This window comes from Oryzias latipes, chromosome 20 (assembly GCF_053564925.1).
Source record: "Oryzias latipes strain Hd-rR chromosome 20, Olatipes_Hd-rR_3.1".
Classification (NCBI taxonomy): domain Eukaryota; kingdom Metazoa; phylum Chordata; class Actinopteri; order Beloniformes; family Adrianichthyidae; genus Oryzias; species Oryzias latipes.
The window spans coordinates 18276873-18304560 of record NC_136256.1 but is presented as its reverse complement, the minus strand read 5'-3'; the positions used below and the strand labels follow the sequence as shown (position 1 = coordinate 18304560).

At 39.0% G+C, this 27688-nt stretch overlaps 2 protein-coding genes and 1 long non-coding RNA gene across 5 annotated transcripts; 2 read left to right on the top strand and 1 right to left on the bottom strand.

Annotated features, from left to right (window-relative positions):
• Positions 1 to 898: 898 nt before the first annotated feature.
• On the top strand, positions 899 to 4480 carry gpr141 (G protein-coupled receptor 141). The gene is made up of 2 exons (XM_023950285.2): positions 899 to 1110; positions 2798 to 4480. The coding sequence occupies exon 2, from the start codon at positions 2830 to 2832 to the stop codon at positions 3760 to 3762; it is 933 nt and encodes a 310-aa protein (XP_023806053.1). The 5' UTR covers positions 899 to 1110; positions 2798 to 2829; the 3' UTR covers positions 3763 to 4480.
• Positions 3096 to 7482, bottom strand: LOC144988515 (uncharacterized). Its single transcript, XR_013652445.1, has 3 exons — positions 7386 to 7482; positions 5072 to 5184; positions 3096 to 3335 (listed from the first exon to the last, which is right to left on the bottom strand). It is a non-coding gene; the product is annotated as an uncharacterized LOC144988515 (long non-coding RNA).
• Positions 4772 to 16494, top strand: hnf4g (hepatocyte nuclear factor 4, gamma). 3 transcript variants are annotated; one of them, XM_023950283.2, is made up of 11 exons: positions 4772 to 4986; positions 10256 to 10421; positions 10674 to 10768; positions 11347 to 11453; positions 11560 to 11709; positions 11887 to 11974; positions 12342 to 12494; positions 13188 to 13237; positions 13420 to 13606; positions 14370 to 14489; positions 14635 to 16494. In XM_023950283.2, the coding sequence occupies exons 1-11, from the start codon at positions 4956 to 4958 to the stop codon at positions 14754 to 14756; spliced, it is 1269 nt and encodes a 422-aa protein (XP_023806051.1). In that variant the 5' UTR covers positions 4772 to 4955; the 3' UTR covers positions 14757 to 16494. The 3 variants fall into 3 exon arrangements, with proteins under 3 accessions (XP_023806051.1, XP_023806050.1, XP_023806052.1); XM_023950282.2 differs by lacking the exon at positions 4772 to 4986 and adding an exon at positions 7450 to 7693; XM_023950284.2 differs by lacking the exon at positions 4772 to 4986 and adding an exon at positions 7456 to 7588.
• Positions 16495 to 27688: the final 11194 nt, after the last annotated feature.

The following is a 27688-nucleotide window of genomic DNA, read 5'->3' as shown; positions in this document are numbered from 1 at the left end:
AGACATGAGCTGCTTACCTGTTACTCTGTTGCTTGTCATACAAATTAGTTAGAGCTGGTCAAGCTTTACAAAATAAGAAACACATAACAGGAAGAAAATGAGTACTTTTAATTCTTCCTTCTTTTCCACACCTATCCTTATTTCAATTGATATGCACTTTATTTAGCATTGTATGTTCCAATAAAACTCATATAATTGTCTATAAAGGGCAGAGGTGAACATTCAAAAGTTGAAGTCAACTTAGATAACAAAGCTTCACTGAGGTAGAAGTAAAAAAAGTCATCCAAATAATTTCTTCAGAGCAAAAAAGTAAAAATTAATAAATAAATAAAAAACAAATTATGAAATGTATTTTGCATCGTACAAATGGTAACTTAAATGTACTGAACCCTTATCTGATAAGATGCACAAATGTTTGTCTTAAACGCAAATTTTCACACACAAAAAGATGCACTCGTGATGTTTTTGGCTTGTGGCTCTTAGATTTATTTTCATCCTAGTCAGTTAGCACCACCACATCCTGATTTACTTCTTTTTGCTTAATGTTGGTCCATTGCAAAGTTTCCATTTTGATAGAAAAATATCAATTCACTTTTTTAAATCTAAAATGCTGATGGTTTTTCCGTGTTGTTTTAAATTTTGTAAAGAAAATCTCATAAACGTTTTTCCAAAACAGTTTACTGGGCTTCAGTGATAATTCCATAGAAAATACAGAAATTATGCATTTTAAGATTGTGAGCCGAGCTGATGTTTCACCTTTTATGCATGAAAACTGGCTCGCCATTTGATCTTGCACATTGCAAAATAAGAAGAAAAAAAATCGAGAAGGCAAAACGAGAAGGAAGTGGCCCTGAGTGGTTTTACTGAGCAATCACCTCCTGTGTTTGTCAGAGCAGAAGGGCAGTATATGCAAAGGCTGTGGCTTTGTACGCTGTGCATTTGTCTATCTTCTAACTAGATGTATATAAATAGCAAAATTTTATTCTCGTAGCCATTCCTAACAGAAACCCACCCAATAATGTGGTTGTCTTGAAGAGATGTAATACAGAAGGGAGGCAGTTTTAAAGTCAACATTTTGAAGCAATCGATAGACTTTTGTTCAACAGAACGGTGAGTGCTGTTTAACTATTTACTTTTTTATTTGTGCTTCTTACTTTTCCATAATGAACATTCAATGTAGTGTCTTGATGATTGCAACATTTTTAATACCGTGCATATGCATGTAGCAACTGTAAATAATACATTTCTTGTTAGTTAGTGTTGCTACAGTAAGGTTGTGGTTTATTGATTTTACATTTTTCCTTGTGAATCAAACGTATCATCTTCTAGTCCACCTTGATCAGAATCATGAATTCAAATAATTTTCTATAATATATATATATATATATATATATATATATACACACACACACACACACACATATTTATAGATATATACATATATATATATATACACACACACACACATATTTATAGATATATACATATATATATACATATATATATATATACATATATATATATATGTATATATATACACACAACTTTCAAATTTTTAAAATACCAAGGCCCTGTGATAGACTGGCAACCTGTTTAAAGTTTACTTAGGGGAAGTTACTTTCTTAACTTCCCCTCACCTTAACTTCCCTTCACCTCAAACGTTGATAGAATAGGCTCCAGCAACCCAGTAACCCTGAAAGGGATTAAGCAGTTGTGGGAAAACGGATTGGTGGACCACGGGAATCAATACAAAGTTTTCATTCATAATCTTCTTCCATTTTGTCCGTTTCGGCGTCACGGGGCTGCCAGAGCCTATTCCGGCCACTTGTGGGCGAAGACAGGTGATGTCCTGGACGTCTGTCACAGGGCCACACATCACACATCCATTCACTCTCACACTCACTCCAATTGACAATTTAGAGTTGCCAATTGATTTTGGTCAAAACAAAATGTTGAATATTTTGGGTAGAAAACAGTGACCAGAACTTCTGAGGAGCACAACATTTAAACCTGATGATCTGTTAACAGTATCATTCTGTTGAGTAAAATATAAATCCTATCTTGGTCACTACTAACCCAAAACCTAGGTCTGAAGTTTAAAAGTTCATTAAAACTTTCAAGACTGCTCTTTCTATGATACGCTGTTGGGCATTTTACTTAAAAAAGTACAAACAAATTGCTTCTGCATAATTACTTAAACAAATCAAATGAATTTTTAAAAATTTGATTATATCTGAAAAAAGGCAGAACATAGTTATATCTACATTTTCTTTGTTGCCTTTTCAACTTGGCTAGTATAAGTTGTTTTTATTATGTGATAGTAGCATGTATGCTGAAACTTGGACATTTCATAACAAAGCACTTATTGGTCACGATTCCAACTTATTTCTCTGAAAACGGTAAGGTCAGATTTTATACTTTAAAATTAAAAAAAAAAAAGTTATAAAGTAAAAAAATATTCTAATTCTATCACCGAAGTAGCTGAAATTTTCACCATAAACACTGACTTTCTACAACTCCGTCTTTGGTCATTTAACATTTTTCTATTTTCACTTTGAAAAAAATAAAAAGCAATGCAAGAAGGGCAAAAAAATAAACGTTTCTGGCATTTACTTTTCCTCAGACTAACAGTTAGCCAGTAAAAACAAAAGAACAAACACGGTGGGGGGGGGGGGGGGGGGGGGGGGGGGCTCATCTAGGTGATGTAAAAATGTCACATTTTTATGCATTGTATTATACAATATCAATGTATTGACTTGTCAATTGACATTTTTTCTTCACCTCCTGTCTCTATCAGGGTGCTGTCCATCTTCTCGTCTATATTTTAAAATGTCTCACAACAAGTCCACCACAGAATCCCTGGATGCTTCATCAACAGCATTGATGACCTTGAACTCCATGCAACCACAAAGGTCAACAGACTACCACACAGCCCTGGTAGCCATCTATTCAGTGGTTCTGCTCTCTGGTACTGTTAGCCTGAGCCTGATGATGCACGCCATGAAGGACAGCCCTCTTTCCACCACATCCGTCGCTGTCCTCAACCTGATCTTTGCTCACTTCATATTTCTTTGCACTGTGCCCTTCCGAATTTACTATTACGCAGTTGAAACATGGTACTTGAGCTCTCATTGGTGTCGAATGGTCAGTGCCATGATCCACATGCACATGTACATGTCTTTTGCTCTCTATGTGATTATCCTCCTCTCCCGCCTTTTGACATTCTACAACAGAGATACGCAAGTGTCTTCCTTCAAGAGGATCCACGCAGTCATCGCGAGTGTTGTGGTGTGGATCATTGTTCTCGTTTCAGTCCCGTGTGGCATCCTTTATTCCTACGGCAAAGGCGGAACAGACAGTAATGGGAGCATGCTATCGAATCAAAACACCTCATGCTTCAAATTTGGAAAATACATGGAAAACTTTAAGGAAGTCAACTACACTGTAAGCGCGTTGATCATTGTAGTGGCCCTGTTACTGACGATGCTCCAAGCCAACATCTTGCGTGTTTTGTACAGGAAGTACCAGAAAAAAAGCAGCTCCCAGCAGGATTTTGGAGCTCAGCTGAAAAGCTTCTTTTTCGCCTTGATCATGGTGATTTGTTTTGTTCCATACCACATTTTTCGGATGTATTACTTGGAGCATATTGACATGGAGGACATCAATGAGGTGCTTTTAAGTCTGACCACTTTTAACTGTTTGGACATGCTCACCTTCTTAGGAAGGAAAACGTGCTATCTGTTCTCCCCAAGAAGAGTTTGAGGGCAATAACTTTTTAAAAACAGTTCTTTGAACCCATTTCTGTCTATAGATTCACATTTAGTCCTTGGCTGTTGTAGACTTTTTTTTCTTTCATCTTATTCAGTTTTAAAATGGCTACATACTTAAAAAAAAAGGGTTAAATCGAAAGAAAAACATAAAGGAAGTGAAGTATGTTTCTATGCAACTGAATGGTGCCAGAAAGTGGTTAAAGTGAGAGGGGAAATGAAAAACTGTTGGCGGAGATGCAGTGTAACACGAGACGATGACTTCCTGAAGAACATACATTTTTTAAATGTATGCTGGAAAACCGCAGATGTCTCACACTAATTATATAATTTGCCCATATTTTACCCTGTTCAAATTTCCATTGTTTCACTTGTAGCAGTTGTTCTTTTCAGTGTGATTTATGATTTAAAGTAAAGTGGACTATTGTCATGTCTTTATTAATGTCATTTTATTTCATCTAAAAAATTGTTTAAAAAAAGTTGTTGCAAGTTTTCCTTAAATTAATAATGTTTTATTATAACAGTATTTTTGTAGAAGAGATCAAGAACATTAAGTTTTGATGTGAACAAAAGTGAATCTATACTGCTCTCTGCTGGCCTGTGTTTGTACTGCACATTTTTTCAGAAGATGTCATTTGTCTGAGTATAAGAAAATCTGTTGTTTTTCATTTCTTTAACTTTAAAAGACTTATTAAAAGAAGTAAAGACATATTTATATTATAGTGGAGATACAATATTTTTAAGAGAGAGAAAAACACATTTTTACAGAGAATAACATTTCCTTATTGAACATGGTTTTACCCCTAAATATTTTGTGAAACACGGCCACAAACGTCTTGAATGAAGTAGCTTTAAAGGTGTCATGGAAGCTTTGTCCAACATTCACATACACATAAACTCGTACTCTCACAGGGTGATCTTTCCCTTTTGGTTTTTATGGAGCCGGGTTACTGTTTAACATCCCCACCCTAGTTTGAGTTTGTTTAGTAAATCGATCTAATGACGGGGCTATGTTGGCGCCATCCAATGTGTTGCTTCATGAATTATAAGCCGCTCCACTTTCCAACCTACCCTTTTATTGTTGTAGAGCACCTTTACCAATTTTCTTTCAACGCTCTTTTCTTTGTCCGGTTTAATGGCACTCTGAAAGGCTAACCATTGTCGGAGTTTAGTGGCACACCTGAGTAAATGCACATACAACGCAGGAAAAGAAACCCAGGTAAGTCCAGCTTTTCTTTCAGTATGAAACAGTGATTGTAATACACAGATGTTCAGATATGTGGAGGGTTTCATCGAACACTTACTGTGTCTTCACCAGTTTTCATGGAGGGTTTTCTTGAATGCCTTCCTTTCTTTGGAACTAGTTGTAGGAGTTTTCTGAACATTTGTACCCCCGGTTTGCGCTTTGCAGGGCAACCTGTAACACAAACATGACAAAACAGATAAGAAAGACACACTTTGTCATGAAAGTTGTGTTATAAAGATCTTGCGATAATGGATTTCACCACCACCGAGGCAGAAACAGGAGCAATAGTGCTCTCCCCCGGTGTACCACCTCTCGTCTTCACTACCGATAAAGAATTGTTGTGACTTGACATACAGAAAAACCATAAATTCATTTTCAGCTATCACCTTCATCCAGTGAGCAATAAGGATTTAATGTCAGTGAGAAGATTCCAGCTTTTCAAATGTGTCACCTGCACTTCACTTTAACTAAATAAGATCACCAAGACAAACATGGAGTTGTTGATTGACTGTGTCTGCACTGTTGATACTGTGTAGCTTAAAATGTAAAAGTTATGTTGAAATTAAATCGTTTGAGAAACTCGTTTAACATTCATTCAGCCAGAATGTCCTACATTTGTTCTCAAAGATATTGTTCAGCAAAATCAGCGTAGGAGAAAATATGCATTCAATAGCATAGAGCTTTAGGCTGCTATTGCGTTGAACTGTGTACATTTTAAAGTTGCCTGGGTTTTAGAAAGTGGGGATTTACAAGAGTGACCCGGGTGGCTGATCATCCTCTGCAACTATTAAATCCTCCAGTTTAAATAGAGGCAGCAGTGTTATGGCCTGTTCACACAGAGATTGCCTCTTAACATGGGGGTTTTATTGCTGCACGAGGCTTTTGGTTGGTAGACAGAAGCAACGTTTCTCAGCTATGTCCTAGAAGAAGTCATAATATTGGCCTCTGTGAATGCACTAACCATTTTTTTCCTCTCAGCCTTGAAATACATACGTATATTACACTAGAGGTGTATTTTTGTGAGGGAACGGTATCGCTCCAAAATGTTTTGCAATCCTCAGTGTTGTGGAAATGTAACCTAAACATTAATAGAAGCTTTTATTGAGTTTGTTTCCTTTTCACCTGGAATCTATTTTGCATTTCTCCTACAATGACCTCTTGGAAATAACCTTGAGCACTTCAGTTTCTTCATAGTTTTTTTTTTTTTTAATTACAAGTCTCCTTCACCTCAAAATTGAACTGAAAGGCTGCAACAGCAAAAGACGTCTTAGGAGATAATTGTAAAAACAAATTCTTCTCCACTCTCGGCAAACTTGATGAGTCAGTAGGTCTGACCTTACTGCCTAGTTAAAATGTAATCGCTGTATCACTCATCTCACCCCACCTTTCTTGTCTAATGCTTCTGCCTTTCATTGCAGCTTTGATTATTAATTATTGTGTGTCACTGTGACCAAATGCAATTTCCTTTTTATGCACTTTTTTTTAGATAAATCATGTCTACTCTGACATTGTACTACTACCTTCGTGTCTGCTGAAATACAACTCTGCTTTTCTGGTTGGCATCAGTCATTAGTGATGCAGGACATCAGGACAACAATAATACCCCTACAGTGTTCTCTAACACAACGCCCCAAACTGATTGCCTCTAAGCTGCACACAGTGATGGAAAAAAGGGTACAAGTGTTTGCAATGGGAGCCCCATAGAGGAAGTTTGAAAGAAAGTCCTCAGAAAATTAGGTTAAAAGGAAAAAAGGGGGTTTCCCTTTTCTTGAGAATTACGTTTTTAAAGTTGTGTCTGTGGTTCTCATGAAATCCAAATATCTCACAAACTGATGATGACGACAGCTCCAAAATGATTAAACACATTGATATTTACTGTTTTTTAGACATGATCATCAAAACGTATTAAAATAGTTATGATGATGGGTTACAAACTTGGAGTAGGGGATAAACCCAATGTGTGTGTGTGTGTGTGTGTGTGTGTGTGTACCAGGTAAAGAAAGATAGCAGTGTTCTCTTTTCCACATTGTGTCTTTATAGACTATATCTGCTGAGGTAATGATACTATTACTCTTCTATTGATTAGATTAGGAAACCTGGAAAGGACCCCCCCCACACACACACACACAAACACACAAACACAAAGGAGACTCATTGACACCTTTATATAAACTGGAGTTTTAAGCGTGCACAAATGAAGCCGCTGATTCGGATCCACGCCTTCACTCCCAAATAACAATATCATAGATAAAACTGAGAATAAATGAAAAGGAAGAAAATTAATATCACCTTAAACATTATCTTTTCCTGACTGAGATAAGTGTGAGGCAGGAGGACAGATAAGTAAGATGCAATAAGGTGAAAAGTCTTACCTTTGACTCCACCCTTCTCCTTGTTGATGGCCCAATCAAGTCTGATTATAGGCATTTGTTTTCCAAGGATCTGCATCTTCTAATCTGTAGCTGTTAGATGGGACAGACAAGGAAAGGCTGAAACAAGTAAGAGTCATCTAACAAGAGAAGAGGAGGAAAGGCAAACTTGGTAGAATCAGGAATGAAGTATCCAGCTCTCCAAAGTAAGTCTCTGTTGGACATGGATGTTGCAAACTACTGTGAAGGCCTGGATCCATCTTACAGCACACTGGGCTTTGAGAACGCAGAAGTACTCTATGGAGGAGGGGGTGAGTGAGTTTTCATGCAGGCAGAGGTCCTGACTGAACATCAGATGTTAGCATAGGACTGCAAAAGTTATCTTCAGCATTCACATTACTAAAAAAAATGTCTGCAATGAATAAACATTGCCTATCGACACACAAACACACAGCAACACACAGAACTTTCATTCCATTCATGAAAAGTCAGAGAGTTTCATGTCTAAAATGTATTTCCTTCACTCGCATTTAGGAATTGAAGGTGCTTCTGTAGATGGATGCAGATCCTTAGTAGATGCAGGTCTGAAATGGATGATCACACTCAGAGCTGGATGAAGAAGTATGATGAATGAGGCACAGCTGGCAGATAGGGTCCAGTATTTGAGGCAAACCTTAAAATGGAAAAAAATCACACTAACATGTTTTCAGCAAAAACTTTAGTTTTCATTGACTGATTCCAGATGGACCATCCTGCTGATTCATCAGCTTTTTAAATTCTGCATCACTTAAAGGCATTTAAAGTCCATTTCATCCCATTTAACATCAAAAGTGTAAAAAAAATACAGGAGAAAAAAAATAAACATCCATTGCTATACTAAGATTTTTAAAAGAATACTCATTAAAATTATATTAAAGATAAGAGATTTCAGCTCAGAGCTACCTTTGATCAAGTTCTCACATCTTGTTTTGAGATCTATTGGTCTTATTAAAAGAGTTGGTAACGACTGAATGTTATTGAATAGTTTCCAAAGAACCAATCAACAGTATTCAACTCTTTCAGAAACTTACTCAAACTTGTAGAAAATCTTTTCACATTTGACCTTAGTTTAATCAGGAGGGGATCCCTGTTTAAAATGTGCAACTTCATCAAATTGACTAAATATATTATCTGAGAAAATTACATGTATGATTGCAGAAAAGCATGAGTATCCCTATGCCTTTACTTGTGGATTAACAAGACGTTTGTGTGACAAGAACGTTTTCCTTCATCTGACTGAAGAAAGCCTGATGTAATGTGGAAATCAATGACTTGGGTTGATTAACTCACAATCAAATCCTAGGCCTCAAAGAACTTAGAAATAAGTTTAAAAAAAGTAATTGTGCTGTGTTTTAAATGAAAAAACATCACTCTAAATGTTAAATAGAGCAATAAAAAAGCCTGCTATCTGTGCCTTATAGCTGGAATTAGTTAGAATATCCTCAGAGTTTTTGTCAAAGAAAATGAAGAAACCATTTAACTTTCCAAAGAAAAATTTTGTTATATAATTTTTGTCTAAAAGCTTGATCCTAAAGATGATTATTTGAATTAAATTCGCTGTGTAAAAAGTGTAGTACTTAAAAGAAATCAGCTTAAAGTTTGTGGTGCTTCTCCGACTTTGGTGGAAAACAAGAGGATGAGGCTAAAGAAGGGAAGAAAGCAAACACTTTAGCTTTCTAATCCAATACGGACCTGATAAAAGGTGAAAAAAATCTTACCCCCTGGTAGGTACTAACAAAAAATGTCCTTTCGTTGAGTGAAAAAAACTAAAACTTCATGTTTAATGACAGAATTTATTTCTAAATCCACATGTGCATTCTGTCCAGGGTCTGAGGAGGGGAAAGGTTGGTCACTTTGACAAGCAGGTTACTTCGTAAACAGGAAACCAAGCCGATTAAAGGGCACCACAGAAACATTTATTCATCTTCTGAACCTGTTTTGTCCCTTTCGGGGTCGTTGGGCTGCTGGGGCCAATCCCGGTCACTCAGGGGACATCCTGGATAGGTTGGCAGTCTGTAATGGGGCCACAAATCACACACCCATTGCACACTCACATTCGCAGCTACGGAAAATTTAGAGTAACCAATGTAGCATGTTTTTGGACGGTGGGGGAAAGCCGAGGTCCTTGGGGAAGGCCCACATATGCTTGGGGAGAAGATACCAACTGGCACTTGAACCGGGGGCCTTCTTGCTGTGACCACTGTCACCACTGCGCCACAGTGCAGCCCTTTCATTTAATAAATCCAAAAACCTCGACATTTTTAAAACTGAATGTCTGTCAAGGAGTTTTAAGGGCAGATTTTTGTCAACACGGAGAAGCTGTGTGTGATAAACGTGGCTTGCTGGGGAGCATGCGCTCTCTTCACTGATACAATGATGTCAGGTTGTCACTGAGCAGAGTTAGCCAAACATTAACCAATTTCTCCCTGGTACAGCCTGGTGGGGCACTGAGAAAGAGACGTGTTGTCCTGTAAAGATGTAAACGCAGATCATTCGTTTTAAGCTGTATATTTGCAATACAACCATGCTTTTTTTGTTCTTCAACAAAAACTCTAGGGACAGTCCTGCTTCTGTTGGTGTTAGTAGGGATCACAGAGTTTAAAAATAAATGATAGTGAATTGTGGTTTTGTTGTCATACAAATAAATTGGCACATATTTAAAAAGTGCTATATTTGTAGCAACAGTTTTTGTTACTTGGATGATACTTTAACACATTTTTCATGAGATACTATGAGAGTCTCCCAATTGTTGTTTTGTTGACATTTTTTCAACCTAAGCTCTATGAGGACACCTCAAACACTTGTTTACCTGCATGACTGTGTGTGTGTTTCAGACGGTATGCCGACAGAGCCGAGCCATCCCGGTGCAGATGGGCTGAGCAGTAACTGTGCTATTTGTGGAGATAAAGCTACAGGAAAACACTATGGGGCCTCCAGCTGTGACGGCTGCAAAGGCTTCTTCAGGCGCTCTATACGCAAGAGCCATGTGTACACATGCAGGTACATAATTTACATACACTCAGGACACAAGTACACACACAGACTGGATTTTCCATGTGTATTTAATGCATGTAGAACATTTAATGTAAAAAAAAATCATTTTTTACCTGCTTTTGCTTTTTATTTAGTGTATTTTAAGTGTTATCTATTTTATATCTGCTATTTTTGATAACGCTATGGTAACAAGGTAATTTCCCCTTTGTGGGATCTATAAAGTCATATTCAATGTGATTGTATGTTTTGGCGTTCTAGATTCAGTAGACAGTGCATTGTGGATAAGGACAAAAGGAACCAGTGTCGCTTCTGCAGACTCAACAAATGCTTCAGAGCTGGCATGAAGAAAGAAGGTAAAGTAGAGAACAAGGATTGATGACAGATAGCGATTGGATCCTTTATTGTGTTGCTGGGAAGCTTATTTCTATTTCTGCCTTGGAGACAAACAGTCGGCTTTAAGTGGTGGCACTGCAGGAAAAAAACTGCTGTCACGTAATCTCAAAGCTTCGAAGATAGTTGAAATTGGCTGAGCAATAAAACAAATGATTGCTTAGTGTGTATGTGTATTTATGAGGGGTACAACCTTGACAGGGAGTTTTATGAGACCTCATCGTGAGCTGTTCAAACATGTTGTTTTGGATTGTGACAGGTTAACGTTTGACTCTTTTCTGCTGATGCCAGTCTGTGTGGCTATTTCCCCAAATAATACCTATTCAGGTGTTCTTTGTTATCACCTGCATTCACGATTCCAATCCTAACCCCCACCACACTATCACAAATAAAAATGTCGCAACACATATGGTATCTTTTTGAAGAACTTCTTAAAATAGCAGACTGATTATGACTACATTAATAGGACAATAACTTAACTTTTTGCTCCTCACACGTTCACAAAAAACTGTAAGCTTTTTTTTATTTTTATACATCTCAGCTGTACAGAATGAAAGAGATCGAATCAGCTCTCGAAGGAGTATTCCTGACTCCCAAGACCTTCCTCCTATCACTATTCTGGCACAGGCAGAGTCCTTATCCCAACAGGTAACAACCCCATTTACCTACATTGAAGTTCCAGAGACCTTTGTGTGGTGACGTGTGTGTGTTTGGTGTTACCACAGAACAGTTTTATTCCCGTTTTTCCCTTCAGATCACTACTCCAGTGGCACTAACAGACACATCGGAGCTGAAGTCAGCATCTGTAGCGGATGTGTGCGATTCTATGCGGCAGCAATTGTTGGTTTTGGTAGAATGGGCTAAATATATTCCTGCCTTTGGGGAGCTGCCACTGGATGACCAGGTAACACATAATAAGTCAAGTTCTGAATTATTATTGTGGTTAATTTCAATAAATAAATAAATTTGTTTGTTGAGGTTGCAAAAAAAAACAACTTTTTAAATTGATAAACAGTGTTTTAGTAGGTAAAAAAGTTTCACTGTTGCACCTTTTTGTTTCTTTATTTGTGTTTATGACCAGGTGAGCTTACTCAGAGCTCATGCAGGTGAACACCTCTTGCTTGGAGTCGCAAAAAGGTCAATGCGATTCAAGGACCTACTTCTTTTGGGTAAGAACTGACCATTAGAAAAGCATCTTATTTATTTTTGGTGTGGTCACATGGGTCTGCAGTGATGTGTGAAGTTTGGCAATGATTAACCACATCCTCATGTTACTTAATGACTTCAAAGGCGTCTTTAAAAAAAGATATATATCTTTCATAGCTTCATGTATCAAGATCATAGAGTGAATATAGTTTCAATTACAAAAACGCAAACATTCTCTTTGTTGTATTTCTCACCACAAGTATTTACTATAGCCTTGACTTGGAATGTGACCTCTCAAGGCTGCAACAATGCTCACAAGCACACTCCACCGCCCCACCCGTTACACACCCACATACTTTCATTTTATATCTGTGTCCACTATGTCTACAGGTAATGGCTGCATCATACACAGGAACAGCCCTGAGCCTGAGATTTGTCGGGTCGCCAACAGAGCCCTGGATGAGCTGGTCGTACCTTTCCAAGATATCCAAATAGATGACAATGAGTATGCAGCTCTCAAAGCAATTGTCTTCTTTGACCCAGGTAATAAGAAAGTATATTAAACCAGAAACAATCAAGCGGCTGAACATTAAAAAAAAAAGAGTGGCTATTACAAGCTTCTGAAAAAAAGTACTACTTAAATGTCAATCCTGAAGAGGTATCATCAGTGTGGAGCTGCTCATCTTGAAGTATCATTCTTGAGGTCTTTTTTTTTTTGTTCTGACGGAAAACACCCCCTCTTGAGTGCTCACAGCTTGTCCTTTCCAGTCATTTTCTACCCGCACCACACAACTTAATTTAGTCAGATAGGGTTAGCCTCTCAACAATCAACATGACAACCTGTCACACTGAAGACTTTCCGTTTGATTCGAATAGAATCCACCTTTCCAGACAGTTGAAAACGCAGCTGATTTTGTGTAACTAATAATTCGATGTGTCATGGAAAGAGTGATGGATGGCTGTGGGCTTTTATTTAGAGATGTGAGAGTAATTAAATAAAGCTATTAAAAAAAACAGATTACTGAAGTTTCAATGTGAAAAATTCATTGACATTTTGCTGTTAAGGTGATGCTAAACTAAATAGAGTCCTAGATGAAATGCTACACTGCAAATTAGTCTTTACTTTTCAGATTGACCATGATTGTATTTTCGTTAAATTTTTGTTTTTTTGTATTTGTCCTTGTTTATCATAATGCCCCCACCTTTGTCATGCTTTGTTTGCCTTTCAATCTGCAGATGCCAAGTCTTTGCGAAACCCCTCAAAGATTAAGGCCATGCGTTTGCAGGTAGGTTGACCTTTGCCATTTTTAACCAAATTAAGCAATATTAAAACATTTGCACCAAGTTATCACACCCGTCATTCTCCTTTTATGCAATTCGGCATATATTTTTACACATTTGTCCTGAAACTGAGCAAATATTACTCACAGTAACCAGGGCTTGGCCTTGTGCGGATGTGCTTTACCAGGTTCAGATGAGTCTAGAAGACTACATTAATGACCGTCAGTATGACTCCAGGGGTCGTTTTGGAGAGCTCCTACTTCTGCTGCCAACCCTGCAGAGCATTACCTGGCAGATGATTGAACAGCTCCAGTTCATTAAGCTCTGCGGCCTGGCCAAGATAGACAACCTCCTACATGAAATGCTGCTGGGAGGTGAGTTTTTCCATTCTTATAATTCTGTATGACATTCAGCAACTAAATTCTTCCAGTTAAACTGAAAAAATAAACTTCACAAGACTGCAAAAATGGTAAAAATCTACAATATCAGATACGTTTTTTAAATGTGTAGAAAGATTTCACAGCTTTAAATAATTCAGATTTATGTCTATATGTAATTCTAAACATATTTTTTTTGCTAGATGATATGTCGGTAAAGACAAACAAATATAAATGTGGGCAAACAATAAAACAAGAATGCATCAAATACAATTAAAGCGTTAGCTGCGGTGCAACAGAATAAAAATAAAGTCATCTCCATATATGTCCCTTTGTTTTACCATATAGGCTGTAAGAAAAGACGGCTATGACAGCTTGACTTGTATGACAGCTAGCAGAAAGTGCTGCATTTTTTTTAAAGAAATCTGTCCAAATGGAAAACGATACGCACAGCGACTGAACAGCAGCACCAACAAAACCATCTACTGTCGAAATACTGCTTAGGCATGTCTATATTTGGTCATGTGAAAACATAGGTGACAGACAAGTTAAAACACAGAAAATAGATGGAGATAGATGTTTATAAATGCTTGTTTATGATCATATATATATGACAGATTTGTTTTTAAGTCATATTTTGTCCCAACACCAAATACTGAGAGAAAAAATAGATTTGGACAACACTGAATTATGTCTCAGAAGACCCAAATATATGTGTGTATGCGTGTCTCAGGATTTGAAAACCCTGTTATGTCTCCAGGACTTGCATCAGAACAATCACACCTGCACCACCAGGGACACACCCAGCTGGCTCAGGATCCTGTGACTGGGCACACGCTAGTCATTAGCACCGTGCCCGTCCTTCACGCTCCACAAATAGGTAAAAATGTAAAAAAAACTGCAATAAAAAAAGTCTGCAAAAACCAAATAATTTCATCTCATGTCACATGTTGAAGCAAATGCATAATACAATTTAGTTTCACAAAGAAACACTTTGATATGTGATGCTTTTTTGCTTATTACAGCTTCCCCAGACACTCCCATCCCATCACCCCCACAGGTTCCTGCCTCAGAAATGTTCAAACCCTTTCCACAGCCTCTGTGTCCTCCAACCAGCCCGTCGCCGTCCACACAGACAGATCCCTGATCAACCACATTTGTTTTCTGTTTATTACACCAGTATGAAATGAATGAAGCACCCTATGATATGTGTGTTTACTTTAACTTTGCCTTGTATCTTTTGTAAAAATGTACAGCACTGATGCTGTTGCTGCAACAACAACCTGAGAACAATTATTGCAGCTATCTTTAACATTTGGAGGTCACCAGCACACATTTGTCAAGAAATAATTGAAAAATCAACAGGATATACTAAAAAGGTGTAAGCTTTACTATTACTGCAGATTTTATCATCATCAAGAATGATGTGCATGTCTTTGCACATGTTGTTTTCAATGAGGGCACTGCAATAGCTCTAGCACCCAATGGTCAGTTCAGTAACTACATTTGGTTAGATTGTAGAGTTGATTCCTGAGCTCCATCAAACAAGTGCATGCACACATGCCCCCCCCCCCCCCCCCACACACACACACACACACACCCACACACAAACAAAAGGAGAAACATTCATATGAGTTTTTTCAATAAATATTTGGTCTTTCTCCAGCTATTAAACTCACTTGCCAGGAACAAATATAGTATGAATGTGCACTTAGTTCAAAGTTCTTTTGTTTTGTAAAACAGAAAGGCAATAGGCAAACAGAACGAATACCTGCAACAGTTTGCCCTGTTGGTCTGACATGACCTGACCATCAGCCAAATCTGGGGTCAAAGCTGCTTGGTTGGTGGAGTGGGGAGGAAAACCATGTGAAGATCTATAGGATTAGGCTGCCTGATTGGTGCTTTGTAAATTTACACCAATTTATAATAAACACAAATTATACAAGGGGTCGTCCTTAGCAATTTAGGGGGAAAAAAGTGTCTGGCATTTGAGCGCCTCCTTTTAAAGGAGAATGAGTTTATTTCATAACTATATAGAAAAGTTTTTCAAAGAAACTTGAAAACTCAGATTGAGATACCTCAGATGTTGAACAAAAAACATATTTAAGTCACCACCAAGTCTGAAGTTATAATTTTATTAATTTACTAATAATTTAACCTAAGTAGTCAGACTATCTTTCTCTGTTTTATCTGTTATTATAAAAGGTGATTCATTTGCATATAATGCATTCTTTGAATAGTTTCTGATATATCTGCTCTTTGTGTATGCAGGAAAAATACAAATTTCAGTCATTTGTGTAAAAAAAGGGGATTTAAGTTTTTTTTAAAGGAACAGAATGTGTGTGCTTTTTTAAATTTATGGTTAGTCTATAATAAGTCAATGTTATGGCATTGATGTGTGGACATTTCTTTCTTAAAAATGTCTATGTTTCAACAGTTTATCAAGTAATAAAATTTGAAAATATGTCAAATCAAACAAAAGGATGTGGAATCATAGATTCCACAGGAAAACCTGGCAACCTGTAAGTAAAAAAATTAAACCTTAAATCAACATGTTCAACTGAATATAATACTAATTTGCTCAAAAGTAATTTTGGGGTTTGAATTTTTTTTTAACTTTAAATAATCCTAATATAAAGCAGGTATGAAAACTTATTGTAAAAAAAAGTCTTGAACTTATTTAACTTTTGAAGTGTAAATTGCATAAATATCAGTGATTCTGTTGTCAACCTTCTGTAATAACTTACTTTAATCAAGTACATTTTATGGTTCAATAAACAATGTGTGCATTGCTTTAAGTCATACATTGATTTCATTTTTGTTGTATAACTTTATGTTAGTTTTTACTTTTCTGAGGTCAAGAAAACATTAAATAATATATAATATTTTGTGTGTATGTATTCATTCCTCCTGTTGTTTTGATAACAAAGAAAAAGAAAACAAATTTTAAGATGATATTCTATCCCATTTATTTGTTAAAAAGGTTCTACAGCAAACAATCAAGTTAAAACGGATAATGGGGAACCTGCAGAAATGCAGTCCAAAATGTTTTTTCTATGATGGTGTGTGTGGTTTGTCCATTACTCCTTTCATGAAAGTCTTCACGCTCCATCAAAGCTGCCCTGCGTCTGAATACACCTGCATTTTCTAAATCCTTATTGGCATGTAATTGAGACTTCACCACCTGATGATGCGGTTCGTCTTCATCAAACAAGTTCCCTGTTCTCAGAAATCACATGTAATTACAGACAGTAAAACATACTGGAACCCAAAGTGCTCATTTACACTGAAACTGAGCCGTGCTGGGACCAAAGCTGTCTTTGATTTGGAGATTTAGTTTATGTCCATCTTCACACAATCATTGTTGTGTGTCCATGTGTGCGCGTGAGTGTTTTTGTGCAGTGGGTGAGATCAGGAGATAAAGCTTAGAGCTCTTATTCTCTGTATATTGCTTTGTGACTCAGAGAAAATACTCGGGTTATTTATGGCAGCGGAGATGATGTTGTCTAGAATCAACATGTCCAAATCCTTCTATCAACTCTATAATGGACAAGCTACCTGGCTCAGGTCAAAACAACACCACCTACAATGGGAAGATGTGTAGGTGCATATACAGTATGTGTGCATGCTCCTACCTGCAATTTATTTATAATCTGAGCGAGTGCATGTGCGTACACTCTCAATTGTGTGTTTGCTTGTGTGTGTGTGTGCCCAAGGAGCTTTAATCAAAGGCCTACGGTGAGGAGATGAGGGGTCCTGTCTCTCCCTTTTTCCTCAGATAAAACTGTGTGTTAGCATGCCAGTCACATATCTCATCTGAGATGCACAGCTCTACTCCGCACACCTCACTGCGGCCCACACTGACAGCACACTATTACACACCAGTGTGATGCTCGCTCCACCTGAGGAGGATGACAAGAAGGAAAGAGAAGAAGAGAGGAACAAAGGTTGGACGAGAATAGGAAAATTCTCCTCCTTTTCTTTAGCTGCAAACAACTTTAAGACATTTTTGTGATGACCGCAGTGTCAGATATAACACAAACTCACACACACACATGTGTTTTATACACTTAATCTAAACATTCTTAATTTTAAGATCAAGTGAAAAAGATTTATTTACATAACTTAATGTGGTACAGGAATATGTTGGCCTTGCTGGACACTAATTAACATTTTTATCTTTCTCAGACTTTATAGTAAATCAAATCAATATTGTGTCAATATACTTATATCTGCTCATGAACAGTAGGTGGCAGTATAAGTCTGTGCTTCACTGAACGTTCAAACGCTGTTACAGAAAAACAATATCCTTCTGTCATCCACCTACAAAAATAATAAGTAAATCTCCATGTCATAAGCACCACCTATGCAAATGCTGCATTCAAGATACACTTCTTTGCTTTTTATGTCCTGATTTGGCTAGTTTTTCCAATCAAGAGTAAGTGTTTTATGAAAAAAGTATGTTTAAAATGTTTAAATTAGCTCAGTGATTAAGCTTTTGTTTGATTTGACAGATTATGGCACCGAAATAATCAAAGATAAAGTATTTTAAAGACACATTGGGGCATTGGGGCCACTGATGCAGCAAGAAATGACTGGCCAGAAATGACATGCAGCAGCTCCAAAATTCCATCCAGAGCCTGCAGATTATTATTCCTCACCAGAGCATTTATCCATAACTCCTCTCTGTCTCTGAAATTCCTCATGTTTCTCGCTCTTGGAAAACAAGGCAAGGTGGTCCCCAGCTCTGGAATACCTTTGAAATCTCTGCTGAGTGATTTTCTGTGTCTCTGTCCTGCGACTGTGTGGGTTAAATACACGTGTGGTTTCAGATAATGCTGTGTGTGATGTGTGAAAGGGAGGGGAAAAAACAGCGACAGCTTCATTTTCAAAGCTGAGTTCACATAAATGAGGGATTAAAGCAAGCAGGAGGTTGAGGGTTCACCTCTGCTTCCAATGACAGCTTTCCCTCCTTAAAACCCACATTTTTTCCCCCATTCTCTGTCATCCTCTTCCTGCGATTTCTCCCATTTTTCCCCTGCTCAGTCCCTTTTTGGGTTTATCTACTTTACATTGCGACTGCTCATTTTGTAGCAGAGATAACCACAATGAAGGGGTACACTGAACTGTTGCTTGCACTCATAGATTCAGTGATTTACTTAGTTTCAATAGTGCCCTCTGCATCACGTTGATGGGAAATGGGTTGGAGCAATGAAATTAGGGGTTTGGACCATACAAAGGTGTATTTGTGCGCGTTTGTTGGGGTACATTAGGGAAATGAAAAGGGGTGGACCACTGATGGGCTCTGAGATGCAGACTCGTTAGAATAAAGGAATAAAAAAAAGAACAGGAGACAGAGGAGATGACAGGGTGGATAAAATGAAGAGTGGAAGTATAATGAAAATGGTCCTGTGTACCCCAGGATTAGACCGGGAATGAGATTGGTGAGACAGCAGGAGGAGGAGGTGTGCTCTAGAAGAGGGAATGGGAATGCAGGGATTTCGAAAGGGGTGGGGGGAATTGAGAAATATGGAGACTCATACATAATGAAAGTCAACAGACATGGCTTGGTGGATTGAAAGGGGGGAAAATAGACCAGAGAAGAAGAGAGGAGAGGGGAAGAGAAGAGGTATTACAACTTGGGACGATGCAGCTCCACTCTGAATGATAAGTGTCTCACACACTCCGGGTTATGGGAAGTTCACACAAACAAATGACTCCCATTTGCCGGAGGCAAAGGACACAATTGAGAAAGACGAGGGGAGAAAGTAAAAGAGAAGAGGAGAAACGGAGGAAGGCGGTAAAGGACTGAATGCGAGAGCTATGATTTCAGATAACTCAATATGCATTAAAGAAATTCTTACCTTTTTGCACATCTAAGTTGTCCATGGTTTGAGGCGGGTACTGCGTTACCCCTATTTTTGTATTCTGCTGTGAAACTGGTGGTCAGTGACTTAGTACCCTAAATTATAAGAGGCCTATGAACCTTAGTCAATAAAGCTGGATCTACATCAAAGAGTTCAGTTTTATTTTGCATGAAAAATACTATCAAACATAAACAAGAATGTTTGCACATTATTTAAACATTAAGCATAATAGAGCTAAGGTCAAGCAGCGCTGTGTAGCTTTCAGTGGAGCTGCTTTTACCCTATGATCCTCATTTTTTTATGCTAATCACGTGGATGATCTGATTTTTTGCATCATAGCTGAGATGGCGGGTGCTTTTACTTCATTTAAGTGAACCCCCAACAAAAACTGATCAGAAAAAAGGAAAAAAATGCAGATAAGTTGAAGATTTATTTATAGTGGAATGAATTAAATGTGCTTAGAGTGCACGTTTGCCCAATGGGCTTGTAAAACATGAACAATGTCACAGCTAAACATGTCTGACAGGAATTTGCCATGCATTTCCTTGATGCCTAAGTTGCAACTGCCCTCACAGGTGGATATGGGCAGTCTGCGGGAGAAAATTGGGCAAACCTGTATGAGGCACAGAAGTGGCCCGCATGAAATTTGACAATCATTGACCCATTGGTGGGCAAAAAGGCTCATGCACATTTTTTCTACAGGCAAGCTGCTGATGACAGGTTGTCGTGAAAAATTAAAACAACATGTAAGGGTAGTTAAGAGTGAAGTAGGTGAGATGCAGGAACGTCATACGGATGTTAATTTTTTTTTTTACTCCCCTGAACCTTGCGCACTGCGCCTGTCAGTGCTGTTCAAGTGAGAAGTGCACACTCCTTGCTCCTCACCCCCTATGCCAGAGGTGTCAAACTCTAGGCCTCGGGGGTCAGTGTCCTAAATATTTTCCAACCAACCTGCTACTGAAGCTCCTCATTGGCTAAACAGACCATATCCAGGCAATCAGTAGCAGGTAAGGAAGGATTTCTGGAATACCCACAGAAGGCCGGCCCTCGAGGCCTTGAGTTCGGCAACCCTGCCTTACGCACTTGCAGCCTGACTGTTAGAAATAAAGAAATTAGATAATCAGAACGCAGCTTATGTTGGCATCCCACGGGCACTTACGTATCATTTTCAGACCTTGTACGTGCAGCCTTCGTATGCGGTCAGTATAGGAGGCCAGTAAACGCACCTCACTCATGACTGGCGTGTGGTGTAAGGGCACCATGAGACAGCATCACCTGTACGTCAGTGGGGGCTTACAAATATCCTTACAAATACTTCACAATACACTTACCACACGGACAATAATGGTACGTTCTATTTTCATGACGTCCCTCAAGGTGGCCTCAAGGAAACTGTAACCTTTTAACTGATGTTAAAATATTTAGAGGTTAGACTCCAAAAAAGTAAAGCCACAAAGTAATAAATAAACCTTCTCTTAGTCCCCATCTTTTATTTGCATGCTTTCTCCAAATAGTAGTAATTATGTCCTTCTGGTTCAGCTGCTTGTGATGGACTTTGTGCTGGTCTAACTATGTTAACCCTCCAGCATCTTGTTCTTCTGGGCTAACTTATGGACCCACAGCCTTGTAACTGGTATGTGCAGGAGAATACAACCCCACTGAATACAATACATTTACATTGAAAACCAAAAACACAGTGTCAAGTACCAAGACTTCTATGTTTACCAGCTGCTTTTCGTGTAAAACATGAGTTAAAATTTTCTTTTGCCAACTATTAGCTGAAATGCAGAAGAGCTGGCAAAATAGTTTTTGTTGACTTACTTCAAGAAATACAAACTAATTTAAACTGTTTTTTTTATGTTAAAAAAAATGAGAATAACAAATTCATCACAATTTCCAAAATTGTTTCTTTTAGATCAGCTGTCCAAGACAAAGCTCATCAGAAAGACTCTCAGGTGTCAGTTATGTGTGTGTGTGTTTTTGTGTTGTGTGTTTGTATAATAATGCAGTCATAAGAATATAGCCATTTTTGCAAAATGCATTCCCAACAACCGATGATTTCAACAGGGTCAAGAAATTTGCCTTAATCCTTTAATAGTGAATTTACTGGAATCTGCCAATGGCTTTATATGTAGACAAGCTCCCATGAGTATCAACACAAGCAGCAAAAGACTTAAAGAATGCACCAGGCAGTGGTGGCTCAATTGGGTAAAACACTGAGAATAAAAGCATTTCTGAGGAAATGAGGTTCAGGTAGGAAGAAAACAGCTAAATGCACCTGATGAAATTCAGTAAAATTAGACAATGGACACTTTTATCTCCAGTTCACAAGGCTGTTGGGTCTTCATTTTGAATTTTATCATCAGAAACAAACCAAGTGTAAATAATTTGTCTTTCATGGGAGAGGTGAGGCGTTTCATTTCCAAAACAGCTCCGGATCTAATTATTTTTCCTTGAAATTAAACCTGAGCTAACTTTAAAAGGTACAAAGGAATTCACTGTAAGCGTGTAATTAATTTTATTACTATTTACTTCTACGCTACTTAATTATGCTTTCTGAAAATGGATGCTCCAGACACACATGGATGCACGTTGCTGCATATAAAAAGGGAGTAGTGGTTAAAAAAAAAGTGTACGTTTTATGCACATGACTTCCTGTCCTAATCAAGAGCTTTCTCAGCTTCTATCTCAAAAGACACACATGACTGACTCCTTCAGTGGGATAGCTACCCAGCATGGATGTGCAATGGAACAGTGTTAGTGTTCATGCACGCTCTCAGAGGCTTGTCAGCCCTGCAGTGGACTGGTAAAGGATATTAGGCCACAACTACAAAAGACTGGAGAAGTGACATCCTCAATACAGGAAGTTTACTGTGAGCTACATACCTTTGATTTGAGTTGAAGACATTGTTCGATCATGAACACGCTAGAAAAGTCATACATGGAAAAGAGTTTATGTTCTGTGCCAGACCAGTATTTGTTTACCGTACATTAATGTCATTAGGTATACATCCTGCAGAGTGAAATATATATTCATCTCTGTGACATCTATCTATCTATCTATCTATCTATCTATCTATCTATCTATCTATCTATCTATCTATCTATCTATCTATCTATCTATCTATCTATCTATCTATCTATCTATCTATCTATCTATCTATCTATCTATCTATCTATCTATCTATCTATCTATCTATCTATCTATCTATCTATCTATCTATCTATCTATCTATCTATCTATCTATCAAAAAATAAATCCAAGTAAGAGTAGTAATATTTGAAGAGGTTTGCATCCGTAAGGAACATCAAGAAACACGTGCTGGAAGTTCTTGCTGAAATGAAAAGTTCTACGGATAACTTATTTCATTTTGCAGCCCAAACATTAAAAATATTTCACAAAAACATGAAGAGCATCTCTACTCTTGTTTAATTTAAACCATTTCTGCATCAAGGGTTTACAAAATATAAGTCAATGCTTTTCTACAGTAACCAACAACAACCAAAAGTTTTTGTTGACTTATAAATAGTACCTACTAAAAGGCATGTCTTTGATTCCCTAAAAAAGACTGTTATTATAGTTGGACGATACACAATGCACAATTTGTCAGCTGCCAAGTTTATAGGCCAAACATCTTTGATTAATTAGAAAAAAGGACTACTTCCTAGAGGGTTTACATCTCATTTCTGCCTTTTTAAAATAACAGTCACAAGCACAACACTGTTTAGTGCAGCTGGTGTCAAGTGCAGTATCAAATCTGGGATTGTTCCAGGGGGAAAAGATGTCAAAATAAAAGTCTCCCATCTTAGGTCAAAATATTCTCAAATCCCTGAGGTGGAACTTCAGAATCAATCAGAAATAAAGTTTGTCAGTGTCAAACATGGCATCTAAGCAGGAAAAAAGTGCCTGGGAGGTCCTTTATTTTGCCAGTTGCTCTGTTCTCCGTGTGTACATTATGCTTTGATACGGCCTTGGGGAGATGCGTGTTTTAATTAGACCTGAGCAAGCTGGTTGAACAGTTCATAGGAAACTTTGAACATTTTTGCTGAGAACCTCTCTCTCTTTGTGACAGGCGTTGTGTAATTAGTGGCATATGTGCATTTGCATATATGCACTCTGTGACATATTGCATCTTATTTGAATAAGTAGACGTGTCTCGATGTGATATCCCTGAAGTGAATACATGAATATGAGCCGCTAATTATACCAATCTTGCAAATGATCTATTTAAATATTAATATCCTTTCACTTTGCATTGTTTGCTCATAGCTTTCTTTTTTTTTAAGTCAGTCATCTGCTTGTTTGTGTCACTTCCACCTGGGCTGCTGTGGGTTTTGTCCAAGTGCTTAAAAAGTGTTTCTGCGCACATTGTTTCATGATATTGTCTGAATGTACAAAATTGGTCTCTAGTGGAGACAAACATGTCATTCTGACTGCTTCAAAGACAATAGAGGCTAATATGTGAAGCTGTGTTCTATGACAGACTGTGGAACTAGTACAGTCACCATGAGATTCCAACCTAATTGAAAGTTGCATTATCTGACAAACCAGATAAAGGAAATGGTCATCTTTTGGAGGCAAACCTTTGTCACACTTTCTGTTCTATCATATTTTTGTATTTTCTAATAATTGAAAAAATATCTCCCACTTTAACATATCATTAGAGCCGTTGCATTTTACAATCATAATTTTTTTCATCACATCTGTTCATTGTGTCAGCCTACATTTAATGTCCCTCTCCAAACATCTTCTGATCTATTGTAAAAATGATCCCAGTGGTCTTTTACTTATGATTGTTGATCTGATTATTTATTTGCATTTATTAAAATAAATAGATAAAAATAACAGTATTTTCTAGGACATAGTTCCTGTAGAGCAGCACACAGGTAATTAGAAATATGCCACTGAGTTGTGGGCGGGACTGTTGGCACAGAGCAAGCCCACACCCACTGCCCGTCACTTATCTGTTTACATGCTCCCCTGCTTGCTTACAGCCCCTCACAACCCCAACCATAAGTTATCTGTCCCCACAAAAATGGCTACTCATATAGAAGCTATCAAGTTGTACAGATGTGACCCAGATGCCAGCTGAGACAAGGAAAACAAAGACGTAGATGGATCTATTTGTCTGCAAGTGGATGCATCACAATGTAGCGGAGCAATGTGGCCCAGCAACCGTAGTTTAACGTTACAACTGCAAGCTCTGTCCAAAAGCATCTTTTTCATCTGTTCCTGATTCACAACGATTTACATAAAGAACTGTGCAGAAATACAATTCAGAGTTTAATTTTCTTTTTGTCATCAATCATGAGAAAAATGCCACAAGAACATGTTAAAAAAATAACTAAAAACACAATTTTCATTGGAATACCGGTAGATATTTAAAAAAAACTGTAAGTCACTTTTGCTGCAGTCAGTGATGTGCAAAATAGCAGGATTGGAGGCTTTTGAACCCAAATGGATTATAATCTTAGTGGTGGTTCACTTGCTTTAGACACCATCTGTCACGGTGCCCCCGGCCGGGCCCTCTTCATCAGGTCCACCTGCTGACAACGGCTGCGCCTCGTCAGCCTCATCAGGACCCAGGCTCTTAAGGAGAACCAGGACCTGTACTCGACGCTAGTTCGTTGTACTCCACGGTGCTTCACTGGCCACCTCATGTATTGTCTCGCTCTGGTTCTCGCTTCCTTGACTAACCCCTTGCTTTGTCTACTGCCCAGGATTCTGCCCTCGTCTGGAACTCTAAGGCCGCACTCACCTCTCGCTGCTTCCTGTCTCGGCGTCCCTCTGGCGTCCCTCTGGACCACGGTGTTCGCCCTCAAGAACCTCCAACCATCTCCTATGTATTCTGCCCTGCAAATTCTGTTTTCCAGAATTAAATCTATTTATACTTACCATTCTGTCTGCCGAGTATCCTTCCGGGTTCCAGCATCTGGGTCTGCCACAGCCTGCTAGCCATGACAGAACGAACTAGCCAGAACCCCGACCCAGCTGACCCGGAAGGACTCCGCCTGGCCATATCCCAGCAAGGTATGTTGCTCTCCCGCCAAGCTGATGCTCTCACGCAAATGTCCGCTACCCAACAGGAGTTATTTCGTCGGTTGGATAACCTCACGCAAACCCTCGCCGGAGTTACTAGCCAAACCGCTAGCTCAGTCACCGCTGCATCCCCGGTTTCCGGTGACCTCACCACCGTCATGTCCGCCTCTCCGGATGAAAACATCCGGTCACAGCCCGAGCCGTTCCATGGCAACATGGAGGCCTGCGGCGGATTCCTACTACAATGCCGCCTGATATTTCAACAGTCACCCAGGTACTATCAGTCTGATCAACGTAAAATTTCTCTGGTTGTCAACTCACTCCGCAGCAAGGCACTGCAGTGGGCTCAAGCTTTCTTGGCCGCTAACCCTGTCTCTCATCTCCCCTTCGAGCGATTCATCTGAGAATTTCGGCTCGTATTCGATCAGCCGCGAAAGCAGGAAGAAGCCACCCGGCGGTTACTCAGCCTCAAGCAGCGTAACCGTCCGGTAAGTGACCACATCATAGACTTTCGCATTTTAGCGGTCGAAGCTGGCTGGCCTGATATCGCGCTCAAGGGGGTTTTCTATCAATCATTGAACGAAAGGATCAAAGACCATCTGTGTACACAACCGGAGGCCGATAACTTCGAAGAACTGGTTACCGCCGCTCTCCGTTCCGACATACGGATTCGTGAACGCCAAGCAGAACGGAGTTGTGTAACTCGGCGTCCACCCTCGGAATCTTTCTTTCACTCTCCTCTGTACCACCCACAATCATCTGTCGGCGCTGAAAACACCTACCTTCCTACCGAAGAGCCAATGCAGATTGGTCACTCAAAGCTCTTACCCGAAGAAAGACTCAAGCGCCGTAATGAGGGGTTGTGTTTTTATTGTGGAGATGCCAGTCATATTGTTTCTCAGTGCAAGAACCGTTTAAACTCCAGAACCCCTCGCTAAGTGACAGGTCGCGAGGGGATCCGTCTGAAAGTAAATCCAAGCCTTTCCTTTTCATGCCTGTCAAGTTCCCTAGTATTAACCATGTTCATGAATGTTATGCCCTCATAGATTCAGGAGCTGAACACAGCCTCATCGATTCTGGTCTTGTTCGCCAACTCGGTTTACCTGTCGAGTCTCTTGATGCCCCTGTAAAAGCTGCCGGGTTAGGAGGGAAGTTGCTGTCCAAAATTACTTCACGCACCGAACCCGTCCAGCTAATTACTTCCGGTAATCATCGTGAGTATCACCAGTTTTTCATTACCGACTTTCCTCAAACTCCCGTTATCTTGGGGTTTTCCTGGCTATGCTTACATAATCCACAGATTGACTGGTCAAATTCTCGGATTACTAATTGGAGCACCTATTGTATGGCAAACTGTTTACATTCTGCTCTTCCCACTACTGCCTTGACTAAATTCCCCGAAAATGAGAACATCGATCTGTCTAAGGTGCCGTCATGCTACCACGACCTCAAATCCGTATTTAGTAAGACTAAGGCGTGTGCGTTACCCCCTCACAGACCCTACGATTGCGCCATAGAACTTCTCAGCGGTGCCTCCCTCCCTAAGGGGAAATTATACAATCTATCCGGTCCTGAAAAACTCTCTATGGAGAACTACATTCAGGAAGCCTTATCTCTTGGGCACATCCGACCTTCCTCTTCCCCTGCGGGAGCTGGGTTCTTCTTCGTAGAGAAGGACGGGTCCCTCAGACCCTACATTGATTACCGTGAGCTCAACCAAATAACAGTGAAGGATAAATACTCTCTACCTCTCCTTAATTCCGTCTTTGATTCCGTTCAGGGTGCTAACATCTTTTCCAAATTAGATCTCCGTAATGCCTACCATCTGGTTAGGGTCCGGGAGGGGGACGAATGGAAAACTGCCTTCAACACCCCTCTTGGACACTTCGAGTATTTAGTCATGCCATTTGGTCTCACCAACGCCCCGCCATTTTTCAGCGTCTGGTAAATGACGTCCTTCGTGACTATCTCAACCGTTTTGTATTCATCTATTTAGATGACATTCTAGTCTATTCCAACAACCCCACGGAAAATCGCCACCACGTCAGGCTGGTTCTCGAGCGGCTATTAGAAAATCAGTTGTTTGTGAAAGCCGAAAAATGTGAATTTCACGCTAATTCGGTTTCTTTCTTGGGGTATATTCTCGAGGCCGGTAAAATCAAACCAAACCCA